Source organism: Dendrobates tinctorius, unplaced genomic scaffold (genome assembly GCF_039654945.1).
Source record: "Dendrobates tinctorius isolate UK_male_01 unplaced genomic scaffold, ASM3965494v1 ptg000093l, whole genome shotgun sequence".
NCBI classification, from domain to species: Eukaryota; Metazoa; Chordata; class Amphibia; order Anura; family Dendrobatidae; genus Dendrobates; species Dendrobates tinctorius.
Genome location: NW_027361761.1, coordinates 19,144,914 through 19,163,757, shown reverse-complemented (window position 1 = coordinate 19,163,757; position 18,844 = coordinate 19,144,914). Strand labels below are relative to the sequence as shown.

At 47.1% G+C, this 18,844-nt stretch overlaps 1 protein-coding gene across 4 annotated transcripts in view; it reads right to left on the bottom strand.

Annotated features, from left to right (window-relative positions):
* MMUT (methylmalonyl-CoA mutase) overlaps nucleotides 1–18,844 on the bottom strand; it is a 67,267-nt gene that overhangs the window by 45,144 nt on the left and 3,279 nt on the right. For all 4 annotated transcript variants that reach the window (XR_012234295.1, XM_073586516.1, XM_073586517.1 and 1 more), the window contains exons 2-4: nucleotides 15,076–15,480; nucleotides 12,418–12,785; nucleotides 10,151–10,308 (exon numbers count right to left, since the gene is read on the bottom strand). Coding sequence is in view for 3 of the 4 variants with exons in the window: in XM_073586516.1 (XP_073442617.1) it covers nucleotides 10,151–10,308; nucleotides 12,418–12,785; nucleotides 15,076–15,454 (905 nt within the window). In the remaining variant the exon portion in view is untranslated. The remainder of the gene's footprint in view (nucleotides 1–10,150; nucleotides 10,309–12,417; nucleotides 12,786–15,075; nucleotides 15,481–18,844) is intronic.

Genomic DNA, 18,844 nt, shown 5'->3' with positions numbered 1-18,844 from the left:
CAGAGTATAGTGCTCCCCAAAAATTGCTGTCCCAACATTGAAAACAATCAAATAAGTCTCCTCGCTAGGGAATCCCTGTACTTGTCTGGACTCCTCGTCGTCCCCATCTTCCATCTCACTGCACAGTATTTCAACTTTGCAAGTGCTGTGATCCTGAGCAAGCAGGGGGGGCACACTCGTTGGCGACGGCACTGGCACAGGGCCCCTGATAGTACGGTGGTGTGTCTGACGGCGGGTGGGCCGAACCTGCACTTTCATCTGCAGCTTCCTCTTTGTCACCGTGTAAGATGGAACTGTATATGGGAAGGGTAACCTGAGTTTCATCAGGGTCAGATTCAGGCCGTGTAGCGTGCGAGGGGAATGTAGTGGTCTGGGTCAATGTACCAGCAGATTCATCGAGCAGTGGCTGGGCATCAGTGCACTTGTGTCGCCCCCAGGAGTACGGTCGCCACAGTGGCATTACCTTCTTCCTAGGGAGTGTGATGTCATGCTTGGGAGCAACGAAGGATCTCTCTAGCAGGTTAACTGTTTGGGCGGCGTTATTCCCACGAGTCATGACCCTCCAAACAGCGTTCATGAAGGCAAAGTGTTTGTTTTACGTGGGCAGTATGGTTGCAAAGCTGAACCTTAAAGGAATGTCCAGAAGGGCACCACCAGGAGTGGAGCCTACGGTTAAATTCGACTCCACCTGGGAAACCTCAACCATGCCAGCTACAGAAAAGATGCACACATTGCAAGCTTAATTCCGTTAACGAACGAGACTCCGTCATGCCCCGCGGTCCGAGTCCGGCTTACTGGAGGGACACGTGAGGCTCTGGCACATGAGATTGGCCAATAACTGGTGTGTCATGCCCTTACATGTCCGTGGCTGCATGTGCGCTACACTGAAAAGGCCAGCGTTTGTCGCTTACAGGTGCAGATAACCCGCTGAACAACGTTAGTGATGGGGATCACTGATTACAATTATTACCCGCGAACAATGATTTCCCAGTAAGTGCAGGTCAACCGCAGTTCCGGAATTAGGCCTAACCGTCATTCCTGAAAAAATGAAAAACTTACGTGTGCGAACCACAGGTGCTGTAGCTTGCTTAACAGCTCGCCAGCCGTTCTCACGCCCAGTATGGATTACACGTGATTGCACAAAGGTGAGAAAGGGTACCGTATCCCCAGATAACATGTATGGATAGCGTACACATTCAAAATATATGTCTATACATCAGGAGGCAGGCTCAGACGGTGTTAGGCCCAGTATGTATTGCATGTGATTGCACAAAGGTTAGAAAGGGTACCGTATCCCCGGATAACATGTATGGATAGCGTACACATTCAAAATATATGTCTCAGGAGGCAGGCTCAGACGGTGTTAGGCCCAGTATGGATTGCACGTGATTGTACAAAGGTTAGAAATGGTACCGTATCCCCAGATAACATGTATGGATAGCGTACACATTCAAAATATATGTCTATACATCAGGAGGCAGGCTCAGAGGGTGTTAGGCCCAGTATGGATTGCACGTGATTGCACAAAGGTTAGAAAGGGTACCGTATCCCCGGATAACATGTATGGATAGCGTACACATTCAAAATATATGTCTCAGGAGGCAGGCTCAGACGGTGTTAGGCCCAGTATGGATTGCACGTGATTGCACAAAGGTTAGAAAGGGTACCGTATCCCCGGATAACATGTATGGATATCGTACACATTCAAAATATATGTCTCAGGAGGCAGGCTCAGACGGTGTTAGGCCCAGTATGGATTGCACAAAGGTTAGAAAGGGTACCGTATCCCCAGATAACATGTATGGATAGCGTACACATTCAAAATATATGTCTCAGGAGGCAAGATCAGACGGTGTTAGGCCCAGTATGGATTGCACGTGATTGCACAAAGGTTAGAAAGAGTACCGTATCCCCGGATAACATTTATGGATAGCGTACACATTCAAAATATATGTCTCAGGAGGCAGGCTCAGATGGTGTTAGGCCCAGTATGGATTGCACGTGATTGCACAAAGGTTAGAAAGGGTACCGTATCCCCGGATAACATGTATGGATAGCGTACACATTCAAAATATATGTCTCAGGAGGCAGGCTCAGACGGTGTTAGGCCCAGTATGGATTGCACGTGATTGCACAAAGCTTAGAAAGGGTACCGTATCCCCAGATAACATGTATGGATAGCGTACACATTCAAAATATATGTCTCAGGAGGCAGGCTCAGACGGTGTTAGGCCCAGTATGGATTGCACGTGATTGCACAAAGGTTAGAAAGGGTACCGTATCCCCGGATAACATGTATGGATAGCGTACACATTCAAAATATATGTCTCAGGAGGCAGGCTCAGACGGTGTTAGGCCCAGTATGGATTGCACGTGATTGCACAAAGGTTAGAAAGGGTACCGTTTCCCCGGATAACATGTATGGATAGCGTACACATTCAAAATATATGTCTATACATCAGGAGGCAGGCTCAGACGGTGTCAGGCACAGTATGGATTTGACGGCCCAGATTACACAGCGGAGGAGCAGGGAGAGGTAAAGATTGCAAATGCTGGGGCCCTGCCCAAGCTAGGGGGGCCCACTCGTGGGCGTCGGTACTGGCACTGGGCCCCTCATAGTACGGCGGTGTGTCTGACGGCGGGTGTGCACCACCACCGTCAGAGACACTTGATTGCACTATGAGGGACCCTGTGCCAGTGCCCGCGCCCAAGAGTCGGCCTACCCACCTGTCCAGGGCAACGGCACTCGCACGGTGTCGTGTGCTAGGTGGTGACCCCGGCCATGGGGGGGGAGGCAGCACAGTTAGGGAGTTTTAGAAAGTGGCATATGTTGATGTTGGACATTCAGCTGATGCAAAAGGCGAAATAGGTGAAGTACCAGGAAGAGGTGGACCAAAGCAAGCCATTTTTCTGTCACCCTATGTGTCATCAGGGGAAGGTGGGACAAAATCCTTGGAAACCCATGCGTGGTTCATTTTAATGAAGGTTAGATCATCCACATTTTGGGTTGACAGACGGGTCCTTTTTTCTGTCAGGATTGATCCAGTTGCACTGAAGACTCTTTCCGATAGCACACTTGCAGCTGGGCAAGCGAGATCCTGTAAGGCATATTGGGCCAATTCAGGCCAGGTGTCCAGTTTAGCGGCCCAATAGTCAAAGGGGAATGACCTGTGTGGGAGAACATCGATATGGGAGGAAAAGTAGTTTGTAACCATAGTTGACAACTGCTGTCTCCTGTCACTTTCCATCGATGCAGTATTACCAGTTGTGTGAGCGGTATTTGAAAAATCAGTCCACAACATTGTCATGAAACCCCTGTCTCCAACGCCACTTCTGCTGTGTGCACCACGAACACCTCTGCCAAGCTGCCCCCGGCCCGTACGGCTCGTGTGAGAACCATCACTGCTGCTGTGTGCTGGGAATGCCTCAAGCAACCGATTTACCAGAGTTGCTTGTTTATTAGCCAATATTAGGTCAAGGTTCTCCTGTGGCATGATGTTTTGTAATTTGCCTTTATAGCGTGGATCCAGGATGCTGGCCAACCAGTAGTCGTCATCGTTCATCATTTTGGCAATGCGGGGGTCCCTTTTTAGGATCCGCAAGGCATAATCTGACATGTGGGCCAATGTTCCCGGTGTCAATGATGCACTGCGAGTGCTGGGTGGAGGAGCACTTTCTGGCAAATCCACATCCCTCCAGTCACGCACAAACCCTGTACCAGACCTTGCCACGCCAACATTTTCACTTGCCCCACGAGATGCATCCTCCTCCCCTAAGTAATCATCCCCATCATCATCCTCCTCCTCCTCTTCTTCCTCCACCTCGTCCAGGAGAGGTCCCTGAGCAGACAATGGCTGAATGTCATCAAGGATTCCCTCCTCCTCTTCCTCCTCATCAACATTGGCTGCAGACGCCTGCTCCTTAAGGTGCGTCAAAGTTTGCATGAGCAGACGCATAAGTGGGATGCTCATGCTTAGGATGGCGTCGTCTGCGCTTACCAGCCGTGTGCATTCCTCAAAACACTGAAGGACTTTACAAAGGTCTTTCAGCTTCGACCACTGCACACCTGTCAACTCCATGTCTGCTCTCAAAGTGCCTGGCCGTGTATCCTCCCACAAATGCATTATGGCCTGCCTCTGCTCGCACAGCCGCTCCACCATGTGCAGGGTGGAGTTCCACCTTGTTGCAATGTCGATAATGAGGCGGTGGTTGGGAAGGTGGAGCAATCGCTGCAGCTTCTGCATACGAACGGAGTGTACAGGCGACCGGCGGATGTGCGCGCACAGTCTTCGCACCTTCTGGAGCAGGGCTGTTAACTTCGGATCATTTTTGAGGAAGCACTGCACCACCAGGTTCAAGGTGTGAGCCAAGCAAGGTATGTGGCTGAGTTTTGAAAGGGCTATGGCTGCCACAAAATTACGTCCGTTATCACTAACTACCTTGCCTGCCTCAAGATGTACACTGCCCAGCCATGACTCAGTTTGTCGCTTCAAGTACTCGGCCAGCACCTCGGCGGTGTGTCTGTTGCCCAAACACATCATCTGCAACACAGCCTGCTGACGCTTTCCACTAGCTGCTCGATAGGGGGACACATCGTGTGCAACAGTGGCAGCTGCAGATGGAGTGCTCGTACGACTGCGCTCTGTGGACGAGCTTTCGCTTCTGGAGGAGGAGGGTCGAACGCCTACAGCCAACTGTTTCCTATACCGTGGGCTAGGCAGCACTGTCCCACCACCGCTGTCCCCTGTGGACCCTGCATCCACCACATTAACCCAGTGCGCAGTGATGGACACGTAACGGCCCTGGCCATGCCGACTGGACCATGCATCAGTTGTGAGGTGCACCTTTCCGCTCACTGACTGCTTGAGTGCATGGACAATGCGGTCTTTCACATGATGGTGGAGGGCTGGGATGGCTTTGCGAGAGAAGAAGTGGCGACTGGGTAGGTCATAGCGTGGTACTGCATAGGCCATGAGTTCGCGGAAAGCTGTGCTTTCCACCAACCGAAAGGGCATCATCTCAAACGAGATTAGTTTGGCAATGTGGGCGTTCAAACCCAGTGTACGCGGATGAGAGACTGAGTACTTTCTTGACCTACTCATAGTGTCTGGGAGGGTGAGCTGGACTTGAGAGCTGCATATGGTGGAAGTAGCGGTGGACAGGGCGGACTGAGAGAGGGTTGATGATGGTGATGGAGTTGGTGTTCTTTCTGATGGCCTAGAATCAGTCTTTCGTTGATATAACAGTGGGATTCCCTGACTGCTGTGGTCTTGCAACGACACCTCAACATTTGCTGCTGTGCTAACCGGTGGGCTTACAGTGGGGGAAACAATGTAGCGTTGCTGACTACCTTCGTTGTGATCAGTTGCACATGTGGTACTTGAGGTTTGGTGTTGTGTCCACGCTTGAAAGTGCATGCTGGTTAAATGTCTAAGCATGCAACTGGTATTCAAATTTTTCAGATTTTTCCCTCGGCTAAAGGTCTTTGCGCACTTCTTACAGATAACCTTGGCCTGATCATGAGGATTTTGGTCAAAAAAGTGCCACACTGCACTCTTCCTACTTTGGCAGACATTTTGCGGCCTAGCACGCTGTGATCTTTTGACCCTCTGGACAAGCTGTCCAGCAACTCTTTTGATGTTTGGAACCTGTCTTAGGAGTGCTCCGGGCTTGCCAGATAACAGCTGTTGCGATGTCGATGTCTGCTGTGGATGCTCCTCATCTGAGCTATTGGAAGCAGCACCCTCTTCCCCCAATGGATGCCAATCTGGGTCAACAACTGGGTCATCCATCACCTCCTCTTCTATGTCATGTGCACCTTCCTCTGTGTCACAGTGTATGGTGGTATAGTGTGCGGGAAGGGGCACCTGAGTCTCATCAGGGTCAGAATCTGGCTCTGTACACTGCGAGGACAATGTAGTGCTCTGAGTGAATGTACCAGCAGAATCATCCATCAGCGGCTGTGCATCAGTGCACTCCATGTCAGATTCATCTTGGCCTGGGTAATTCACCATTTCACTTGATAATCCAGGCATGGTATGTGAAAACAGCTCCATGGAGTAATCAGTAGTATGGCCTGCGTGATCCTTCAATCTTGGTTGGGGTGAAGGACACAAGGAAAGGTGTGGTTCATGAACATGAGCCTCCAATGACGACTCAGTGCTTTTACTTTTTACAACTGAAGAAGAGGAGGCGATAGAGCTGGAGGCTGAGTCATCAATGTAAGACAAAACTTTTTCCTGATGCTCTGGCTTTAAAAGCGGTTTGCCAACTCCTAGAAAACTAAGCGTTCGAGGCCTTACGTAGCCAGACGATGACGCAGGGTCAGCACCTCCTGCATTCGGTCCTATTTTGCTCTTGCCACTACCATCAGATCCACCACCAACACCATCATTACCAGCTGCCAACCCCCGCCCAATTCCACGGCCTCTTCCACCAGCCTTCCTCATTTTTGGTGGAAATGTAGACAAAATCCAACAAACTATATAGTAATGTAAAACAAGGTACAAGGTGTCTATAGGACAGGGGAGATTTTGAATTTCTGCAGACACTTGTGGACACTGGACACTTTTGGATTGTGTGAGGCCCACTGATATCTGAGCGCTATGTGACAGGCTCGATGGCACAGCTGTGACCAAAGTGACTAGAGGATAAGGGAGATTTTGAATCTCTGCACACACTTTTGGACACTGGACACTTTTGGATTGTGTGAGGCCCAATGAATATCTGAGCGCTATGTGACAGGCTCGATGGCACAGCTGTGACCAAAGTGACTAGAGGATAAGGGAGATTTTGAATCTCTGCACACACTTTTGGACACTGGATGGACACTTTTGGATTGTGTGAGGCCCACTGATATCTGAGCGCTATGTGACAGGCTCGATGGCACAGCTGTGACCAAAGTGACTAGAGGATAAGGGAGATTTTGAATCTCTGCACACACTTTTGGACACTGGATGGACACTTTTGGATTGTGTGAGGCCCACTGATATCTGAGCGCTATGTGACAGGCTCGATGGCACAGCTGTGACCAAAGTGACTAGAGGATAAGGGAGATTTTGAATCTCTGCACACACTTTTGGACACTGGACACTTTTGGATTGTGTGAGGCCCACTGATATCTGAGCGCTATGTGACAGGCTCGATGGCACAGCTGTGACCAAAGTGACTAGAGGATAAGGGAGATTTTGAATCTCTGCACACACTTTTGGACACTGGACACTTTTGGAATGTGTGAGGCCCAATGAATATCTGAGCGCTATGTGACAGGCTCGATGGCACAGCTGTGACAAAAGTGACTAGAGGATAAGGGAGATTGGATTGCTTTTAAAAAAGCAGTTTGCGGAGCAGTGGGTAAACAGCAATGCAGGAATGTCAGGAAGCCTTAGAAGGCAGCCCAACAACCAACACCACTGATACACCACTATATAGCCTCCCCTTGCACTGCACACACAGTGACTGGTGTGTTGTGCAGGCCAAATCGCTAGCAGCAGAAGCAGTTTTTTTTACTTCTTCCCTGCCTAACGCTCTCCCTACAGAATCAGCAGCAACCTCTCCCTATACTAAGATCGGCAGAAGTAAGATGGCGGTCGGCGTGCACCCCCTTTTATACCCCCTGTGACGCCCACCAAAGCAAGCCAATCACTTGCATGCCCTTCTGAAAGATGGTGGTGACCCGTGCCTATGTCATCACGTTGCCCACAGTGTCCGTGGATCCTGATTGGCTGAAAAAGAGCGCAAAACAAACTTTTGAAACGCGACTTTGGCGCGTAAGTCGCCGACCTCGTGGCCGACCTCATCCTAGGGTCGGGTTTCGTTTCATGAAACCCGACTTTGCCAAAAGTCGGCGACTTTTGAATTTTTCCGACCCGTTTCGCTCAACTCTAATTACTGATCCTGTACTGGTCCTCAGTTACATCCTGTATTATACCACAGAGCTGCACTCACTATTCTGCTGGTGCAGTCACTGTGTACATACATTACATTACTGATCCTGAGTTACATCCTGTATTATACCCCAGAGCTGCACTAACTATTCTGCTGGTGCAGTCACTGTGTACATACATTACATTACTGATCCTGAGTTACATCCTGTATTATACCCCAGAGCTGCTCTCCCTATTCTGCAGGTGCAGTCACTGTGTACATACATTACATTACTGATCCTGAGTTACCTCCTGTATTATACTCCAGAGCTGCACTCACTATTCTGCTGGTGCAGTCACTGTGTACATACATTACACAGGTCAACGAAAAAAAATTTTTTTTCTGGTGTCCAAAATATTTTAATGAATTTGGGGTATTTTTGGGGTGCTGATTCTGAATATGTCATCAGTTTTGCCAGATTGGCTCAAGTTTTTGAGATTTTTGGTATCTTATTTATAGCACTTGTTGGTAAATGCGACGCATCATCTCATTAATTTCTTTGGATTAGTACTTGAACTGAGCAGTTCTCAATATAGTTTTGTGTTAATTAGTGTTCTAAAAGTTTGTTCATAGCTTGATTTTTGCACTAACTTTATGTTGTTGTCTGTTTTCCAGTGAAAAGCATGAACTCATCATGAAGAAGTTGTCTTAACGATCCAGACTCATTCTGTTACATTTGTGGTGAATACACACTGCCAAAACATAGAAGAAACATAACACACTTCGTAAAAAAAGTGTATTTTGCCTATTTTGGGGTTATGCTTGGGGACCAAGACAAGTTTTGGGCACCACACATAGTGTGCAAAGCATGTATCGAATTATTACGAAAATGGAGCAAAGGACAAAGAAAAAGCTTCAAATTTGGTGTTCCAATGGTGTGGAGAGAGCCAAAAAATCATCATGATGACTGTTATTTCTGTGCAGTGCAAGTGCAAGGATTCAATAAGCATAAGAAACGAAAATGGGAGTAACATGGAATCTGCAAGAAGGCCTGTCCCTCATTGTGAAGATGTGCCTGTACCTGTGTTTACCATAAATAACAGTCATCATGATGATTTTTTGGCTCTCTCCACACCATTGGAACACCAAATTTGAAGCTTTTTCTTTGTCCTTTGCTCCATTTTTGTAATAATTCGATACATGCTTTGCACACTATGTGTGGTGCCCAAAACTTGTCTTGGTCCCCAAGCATAACCCCAAAATAGGCAAAATACACTTTTTTTACGAAGTCTGTTATGTTTCTTCTATGTTTTGGCAGTGTGTATTCACCACAAATGTAACAGAATGAGTCTGGATCGTTAAGACAACTTCTTCTTGATGAGTTCATGCTTTTCACTGGAAAACAGACAACAACATAAAGTTAGTGCAAAAATCAAGCTATGAACAAACTTTTAGAACACTAATTAACACAAAACTATATTGAGAACTGCTCAGTTCAAGTACTAATCCAAAGAAATTAATGAGATGATGCGTCGCATTTACCAACAAGTGCTATAAATAAGATACCAAAAATCTCAAAAACTTGAGCCAATCTGGCAAAACTGATGACATATTCAGAATCAGCACCCCAAAAATACCCTAAATTCGATGAAATATCTTTGGCACCAAAAATGCTGTTGACCAGTGTTATTGATCCTGAGTTACATCCTGTATTATACCCCAGAGCTGCACTAACTATTCTGCTGGTGCAGTCACTGTGTATATACATTACATTACTGATCCTGAGTTACATCCTGTATTATACCCCAGAGCTGCACTCACTATTCTGCTGGTGCACTCACTGTGTACATACATTACATTACTGATCCTGAGTTACATCCTGTATTATACCCCAGAGCTGCACTCACTATTCTGCTGGTGCAGTCACTGTGTACATACATTACTGATCCTGAGTTACATCCTGCATTATACTCCAGAGCTGCACTCACTATTCTGCTGGTGCAGTCTCTGTGTACATACATTACATTACTGATCCTGAGTTACATCCTGTATTATACTCCAGAGCTGCACTCACTATTCTGCTGGTGCAGTCACTGTGTATATACATTACATTACTTATCCTGAGTTACATCCTGTATTATACCCCAGAGCTGCGCTCACTATTCTGCTGGTGCAGTCACTGTGTACATACATTACATTACTGATCCTGAGTTACATCCTGTATTATACCCCAGAGCTGCACTCACCATTCTGCACTAACATTACACGAAGTCACAGTTCTCACCTGGGTGCAAACTCATCGATGGTGAGCCCGGCCATCAGCCCTGTTCGGCAGTACTCCAGCCCATCCGCTACGGTATACGCCAGCTCCAGAACAGCGTCAGCGCCGGCTTCCTGCATGTGATACCCGCTGATGGAGATGGAGTTGAATTTTGGCATGTGCTGGTGAGATAAACCAGGAGTGGAAATGTTAGGAGCAGTGCTGAGATGTGGCCTAATCTGTGCCAGGAGAGGAGCCGCACTCATGTCTGCAGGTACTGAGGAGACGTGCAGCCTTCTAGGTGACAGCAGACCCCCATGGACAATGATATGGTGGTCACACACCCAGCGAGCGCTAGGTCTGCAGGCAGAAGCTGCCGTGCCAGAGCGTTAGTGCTGCCGGGTGAGATAGGGATGTGTGCTCCACTGCGTAATAGGGTCAGGTAGTAGGAGACCCCCTTATCACAGAACAAGCATCACCACCGTACCTTGCAGCTCCCCTGTGGGACTTATGGACAGGGAAGTCAAACAGACCACCCTCGTGCTTAGTGGGCTGGAATTTAAAGGGGTTTTCCATATTTAGAAAAATGTACCCCAAAAGTAACAACACAGGCAATACAACCCCCCTTCCGCTCCGGTCTCCATGTTTTGGCTGCAGTGGTGACATCACGTTGGCAGCTCACATTACTGCTGCAGCCAATCTTGGAGCGCAGTGGCTTGGCCCATATGGACAGCTTATACGACTGCTGCAGCCAATCAGAACTTAGCGGCTCCTGCTGTCCACATCAGCAGGTTCACGGAGCTCAGTGACTGGCTGCAGCGGGGATGTGATCTGATGGCCCGAGGTCACTATTGCTGCTCTGACTACAGGAGCCAGAGGAGGGTGGAAATAGATGGAGAACACGCAGGTGGGAAGTTGCTTGAACAGTATAGCCACGCCCAGGGTGCACCGAGCGCCTCATTACCATATATGAATACAGAACCATGTCTGATAAACGCAGCAACACGATTCATATGAACTGTGCACTGGAATAAGACACAAAGAATTCACTGAGGGGCGGGCAAGTCATCATTCAGCGGCCGGGAGCCGTCGCCAGAAATGTCAGCGACGGAAGTGCATATCGGATGTAATTTAGGCCACTTTTACATAGTTATTAAGGCTGAAGGGAGACTTTAAGTCCATCTAGTTCAACCCATATCCTATCCTAACTTGCCCTAACATGTTGATCCAGAGGAAGGCAAAAAAAACCCATGTGGCAACAGTAAGCTTCACATTGTGTGCTGCAGATCTTGATGAATTCCACTACGCGCCCCTCACCGCTACGCTCCACTACGCGCCCCTCACCGCTACGCTCCACTACGCGCCCCTCACCGCTACGCTCCACTACGCGCCCCTCACCACAAGTCCCTCACCACTACGCGCCCCTCACCACTACAAGTCCCTCACCACTACAAGCCACTACACGCCCCTCACCACTATGCACCCCTCACCAGTAAGAGCCACTACGCGCCCCTCAGCGCTACGCTTCATTATGCGACCCTCAGCGCTACGCTTCATTACGCGCCCCTCACCAATACAAGCCACTACGCGCCCCTCACCACTACGCGCCCCTCACCACTATGCACCCCTCACCAGTAAGAGCCACTACGTGCCCCTCAGCGCTACACTCCACTACGTGCCCCTCACCACTACACTCCACTACACGCCCCTCACCATTTTTTTTTTAAATTTATCATTCTGGCTTAAGAATACAAAACTCACCATTTTTTTTTTTGCACTGCTTGATGTGCAAAAAAGTTGCAATATTTCGTGCATTTTTATGTCAGAAAACTGGAGAAAGCTGGTTGATGAATCGGGGTCTAAGGGCAGGCACCGAGGACGGTATAATGGATCCAAGTGCGATCTGACAAAACATCACATCACACTCGGACCAATGGGCTGTGCACATGTCCAGCTTTTACGTTGGACCACACCAGCCAGAACAAAAAAAAATTTGATACATGCCCGAATTGGATCCGATTCAGCTATTCAAGTCAATGAGAGCGTAGAAACCATCGGACTGCACCCAGGTGACATTTGAGTGCAGTCCGATTTCCATGGACTGACACAATGGAGAAGATGGACACATTTTTTTCTGATGGGTCAGGAGACCTGTGGTCGGTCCAGTCAATATAAAGTCAGTGAAACACGACCATGTGTATGCAACCTTACAGACACATAAGCGGAGCAGAAGACCAGGGTCCGGACTGCAGACGGGATATTCATCAGGATCTAGGTAATGGTTTCCTCACCTGAGATGTGTACTGGAAGATATCGGCGATGATTTTCATGGACGGCCCTGGAGGAAATATATAGGTGTTCCTGACCATAAACTCCTTCAAGATGTCATTCTGGATAGTCCCGGTCAGCTTCTCCTGAGGACAGCCCTGCTCCTGCCCTGTGACTACGAACATAGCCAGGATAGGGATGACGGCACCATTCATGGTCATGGACACGGACATCTTCTCCAGGGGAATGCCATCAAAAAGCATCTTGGTGTCTTCTACTGTGTCGATAGCCACCCCAGCCATGCCCACATCTCCGTGAACTCTAGGGTTGTCAGAGTCGTATCCTCGGTGGGTGGCCAGGTCAAAGGCCACGGATAATCCCTGCTGACCGGCTGCGAGAAAATCAAGTGCAAATATCAGGGTGAAAAACCAGGAACCAAGAGACTCATCAGCGAAACTTGGAACAGAGCCTCAAACCCTCACAGCTATACAATTATGTTTTTTGTGGTTTGGCTCGATTGAGGCTGTGTTCACACATTGATTTTTTTATGCGGTTGCCAAAACCCAAACTCTTGGCAGTAAACAAGCTGCAGACAAAAAAGAAAAGGTCTTGCTGCATCTTTTGGTGCGGTTTTCAGGATCCCAAAGTTCAGCTTTGCTTCCACCATACAAGCGTTACCAATACAAAGTGTTAGGCCACCAATGCAAGACGCATGTGACACCGGAAAACATATTTAGAAATAAGGACAATTTTTTCAAATTATTTAGGGGGAAAAGTTTTTTTAAAGTCTGAAAAAATAGTGACTATTCTGAATGAAAAAGTTCCTGAAAAATACATAACTGCAAATGTAAAAACAGCGGGGGAGGTCTAATGAATTGGTCAGGCATTGTTTACCTAACACACTGGTTGGGCATTGAGTTGGTCAGGCTTTGTTTATGTTTGCTCATTGGTATAGGGCATTGAGATGGTATTTGAAAAACCAGTACCGGGGCTCTCCATGTGTCATCTGTGTGAACCATCAGTATGACATGTACTAGATTAGAATGGAAATGACAGATGTTTAGGTGTTCGCTGTGCAAAGAGAGAAAAGTACATGTTCATGAGATATACAAAATACATGTATTTAACAAAAAAAAAAAAAAAATGAAAAAAATGGAGTGCGAGCTCCCTTATTTTTAATAAACAGCTAAGGGAAAGCAGACAGCTGTGAGCTGGTCTTCTTAGTCTGGTAAGCGGGCAATATCCACGGTAGTTCCCAGCTTATTAATAACAGCTCACAGATGTCTGCTCTGCATTTACTGGTTATTAAAAATGGAGACCCCTAAAAAAAAAAAAAAAATGACGTGGGGTCTCGGCTATTTTGAATAACCAGCAAAGGCTAAGCCGATAGCTGCGTTCTGATATTAATAAGTTGGGAAGGTCCATGGATATTGGCCCCTTCCCAGCCTAATAAAAGAAATGGCCCATCCATTAGATGCGCCAATTCGGGTGCTTAGCCTTGGCTTTTCTTGATTGAGTGTTGTGCAGGCAATCAGGGTTGTGGTTTTGGGGTTGTTGTCAGCTGTGTAATGTCCGCTGATACCACGTCCAGTGATTAATAATGAAGTCCCCTATTTTTAATAACCAGTAAAGGCAAAGCAGACATCTGGGGGCCAATATTAATAGGCCGGGAAGGTCCATGGATATTGGTCCCTTCCCAGACTAATAAGACCAGCTCACAGATGTCTGCTTTTTCTTGGCTGGTTATTAAAAACAGGGGGGGACCCCATGCCATTTTTTTCTTCATTTATTAGCTAAATATATGTACAATAAGCTAGAAACCTAGAGCATGTATTAATGACCCTTGGCGCCTATTACTTACATAGAGTTTTAATATATACGGTATTATGTTTATTGTGCACAGATATATTGCAGATCTGACTTGGGGCCAATATCTTTCCATTATTAAAGGGACAGTTACATGATTCCGGACATGTGCGCAGCCCAATAGATTTAAATGGGTCTACTTGTGTAAATGTGTCCAGTACAAGTGAAAAATGTCACCACACTTACTGGAGACGCGTGAAAGGGGCCTTAGGTCGCAGCATCTTGAGAGCCATGACTTGTCTACTTTCTCCTTTCAGCACCGCCTGATCAGGGCTTGTGTTTTTCTACGGGACGCCCTAAATGCTGGGATCCATAGAATTGACTGAGGAATGTATATCATTTTCTATTTTTGGGGAGTGGAAGCTCAGAGAAGCAGCCTTTACGCCATTTATTTCCCCCATCATTTACTAGGCGATAAAGTTGACAATTTACCTTGCTTCCCTAGGAGGCCATCATGTATTCATCTAATGATTTTCGGGATATAAGGAGGGGCACTTTATTTACTTTGATACTTTGGCAATGACTAATGAGCAGATGCTTATGCTGGATCTAGGGGTATTTATGGGGTCCCTGGCTACCAAAAAGAAGCATCTGACCCCCCTGATTGCAGTATGGAGTAGGGTCGCCTTGTGAAGCACCGTGGCAAAATGATGGCACATCAGAAGAAATATCCGAACTGGCCAATGCGGAAGCAGAAAATGCTGGTTGCTAAGAGGTTAATCTATCATCCAATAATACAGAAAGTGTGATAGTCCAGCATTGTTTCTGTGACCGAACGCCAATGTAAATCTCTCACAAGGCGACGGCCGCCTTACCCTTTATGTTGTCCCTATAGAACTTGTTGCTCTCCTCCACGGTGCTGAAGCCGGCGTACTGCCGGATGGTCCAGGGCCGGTGTGTGTACATGGTGGGGTACGGGCCTCGGGTGAATGGACTGACCCCTGGGAGCTCCTCGGGGAGCTCTGCCGTGTCCCTCTTGGTGTACAGAGGCTTTACCACTATACCCTCCGGTGTGTGCCATCTTAGGCTCTCTGGATCTTTGCCTTTTAGCTGCTTCTTGGCCAGGGCTGCCCATTCTGGATGTAAGGTTTGATGGCTCCGTGCAGAAGGGAGGCGACCGCTGCGGACAATGACAGGACAATACGATCCGCAGATCCTTCCCCACAGCAGATGCTGCACTCTCACCCGCAGCATGATCGGAGAACCAGAAGTCACAGCAGCTGCCAAAGGAAACAGACGGAATCATTACACGGTGAGTAACGGGGCTACAAGTCTGCAGACACTGTCACTCTGTGTGACCGCAGACATCCGGCACACTGCGAGGATTCTCCAGTGATGGCGGTGATGTGACCCCCCCAATATACGATTAGTGTGCACGCGGTCACATGCCGACCAGACGTGCGCAGCTGCACTCAATGCAAGTGTATAAAGAGACGCTGGATGCGTCTAGTCGGAATGTGACAGATCGCATAATTAGGGTCACATGACCGGCCGCTACCGGTCCCCAACAATCATCACAGAGCACATCATGTGAGGATTCACAAGTCTGCGGTCACATGGAGGAAAATTAAAAAATAAATAAATAACAACAATAAATATAGTAATGATAATTTGGTAGTTGCCCTGTTCTGTGACGATCATTCTTGTGATGCCGCTGTGTGAGGACTTGTTTTTTCCTATGGCGGCGTCATGTTTTATTAGCTCCATTTCGGAGTACTAACAAGATGCCGTCATTTTATGATACAAACATATTTTACTTGTACCATAAAACTGTATCTAGGCTCCATCCACCTTTGCCTTTATTTTATCGCTCAGGCACATCCAAAATAAAAGTAGCTCTGCCAACAACTTTGATTTAAAAAAATAAAAATAAATTAAAATTAAAAAATCTGCCTCTTGCAGCTCCTATGCAGAACAACGCGTCTCCACGGTTACAGACTACAAACAACTAGGATTTAATGGCTGTATAATTATAGATTTTTTTTGCAGCAGTTTCGTCGTTACTTTAGGCTACTTTCACACATCAGGTTTTCGGCGTCAGGCGCGATCCGGCGTCGTGCCAGAACGCCGGATCCGGCAAATGTTTAGTAAAACCGGATGTGACGGATCCGTTTTTCTGCCGGATCCGTCTTTTTCTTGACAGACAAAACCGGATCCGTCTCATCCGTTTTTCTATCCGTTTTTCGACGGATTACGCCGGATCCGGTTTTTAAAATTGACCCTTGTGGCCTTCCGAACGGGATTGGCTACTGGAAAACTATATATAGCATGTTCCTACAGCCCTTCTTTGACAGGTTGTAGAGGAGAAAGTGCAGGTTGGAGAGAAGAGCAAGTTACTGGCGAAGATGGATGTTGTGATTGGAAATATTTTGAAGAATTTGGCGGATTTTACAGCGGAGGCGAATCGTTTGAGGGTGATTGTTCTGGAGAAGGAGAGAGCGAGACAGCAGCGCATCAGGCATCGTAGACGACGTTTGTGGATCCACCCCATCACAGCCAAGAGAATGACGCGTGGGGTCTATTCTACACTCTGCATGGACCTTCGACGAAACCCGGATAAATTTTTAGGATATGTTCGGATGAAAATGGAGAATTTTGATTACTTGGTGGAGCGCATTGCACACCTCATAAGAAAAGCGGACACCTATTGCCGCTTCTCCGTGTCACCCGCAGAGCGTCTGATGGTGACTTTAAGGTAAGCCACATTTATTGGATATGCTCGCATCAGAGCACACTTTCACTGCAATCTTGTTGGTGGTAGTTTGTATCTCCAAGTGTTATAGCTCAGTTTTGGTATGTAATGCTGTGATTTAAAACTAATTTATTGTTTTTTAATTCCCCACAGATTTCTTGCAACTGGAGAATCCCTTTCGTCACTGCATTTCCAGTACAGACTCGGGATTTCCACCATATCTGGAATTGTGAAGTACACATGCCGTGCACTGTGGGACTCCTTAGCTGAAGAGTTTTTACCAGAGCCCACAACAGAGAGGTGGATTGAAATTGCTGACAAGTTTCAACAGATATGTCAGTTTCCCAACTGCTTGGGCGCTGTGGACGGGAAACATATCCGCATTGTAAAGCCAGCCGGATCGGGATCGGAATATTTCAATTACAAGAAATATTTTTCAATTGTCCTCATGGCCATCGCTGACGCGGAATACAAATTTATTGCGGTTGATATTGGGGCCTATGGCCGCTCCAATGACTCTCAAGTTTTCAAACTGTCTGCCATGGGGCGTAAACTGTATGGAAACACCTTCCAGTTCCCACCACCTAGACCGCTGCCGCAAACATCTGGTCCACCTATGCCATTTGTCTGTGTAGGGGATGAAGCCTTCCAGCTGTCAGAACACCTTTTGAAACCCTACTGTAGCAGAGGATTGACAAGACCAAAACGCATTTTTAATTACCGCCTCACAAGAGCAAGAAGAATGGTTGAATGTACCTTTGGTATTCTGACAGCCAAATGGCGGATCCTATTGACTGCGATCAACCTCAAGACAGAAACTGTGGACGAGGTGATCAAAGCGTGCGTGGTACTCCACAATTTTGTTATCTGCAAGGAACCCATTTCCATTGAGGACACCTCTGAAGAAACCACCTTGCAAGATTACCATGACATTACCACTAGAAGTTCTGTGACGGTTTCAGTAATGAGGGACAATTTTGCAATATACTTTATGTCACCTCAAGGCAGAGTACACTGGCAGGATGACAGAGTGTGAAAGATTTGTGCCCTAACCAAACTTGTGTACCTTCTGGACCAACAGTATATACCTTTGCCAACCAAAGTTGGCTATCTTGTCATGGTCTCTATTTTTAGCTTTAGGCCACAGGTGTGTACCTGGTTGTGTTTTATGCAAAGTATTTCACCTTTTAACAAAAGTTGTGTACATTGGTAGGAAATCACCAACAATAAACACAACTTTTTAGGTGAAATACTTTGCTTCAAACACAACCAGGAACACAACTGTGGCAAAAAGCTAAAATTTACCCACAGTTATATACCTAGTTTTGAATACCATTTCACCTTTTAAATACCCTGTATTTAACCTTTTTCGCAGCAGAAAGAAATGACAGACAACCAGTGTAAAATAATTTAACTTTTATTGAAAAATGTTTTTTTTAGTAAACTTTTTTAAAATTTTAATAAACTTGTTTAATAAAGCTTTGAAACCATAAAACTGGTCATTTTTATTAAAATACACACATTATAAATCTGTGTAGTGTGTGGTGGAAATACTGCTGGAGGGGCTGCGGGACACTTCGACACTGGGAGTGTGGAGAGAGGACTGGGATCGTGGTGGGGAAGGAACAGTTAGAGGTGAAGGTGTGGAAAAAACTACAGAATGGGTGGACATGTGGGAAGCAGAAGAGGTGGTGGGTGGTGGAGTGAGGGTTGGGCAGGGACTGTAGGAGCAGATGATGTTGATGGCAAGTTGTATGGGGAAGGAGTTTGGTACGGGGCAGGTTGCTGGAAGTGGGGAGATGTCTGGTACGGGGGAGTTTGCTGGTACTGGGGAGTTTGCTGGTACTGGGGAGTTTGCTGGTACTGGGGAGGTTGATGGTACTGGGGAGGTG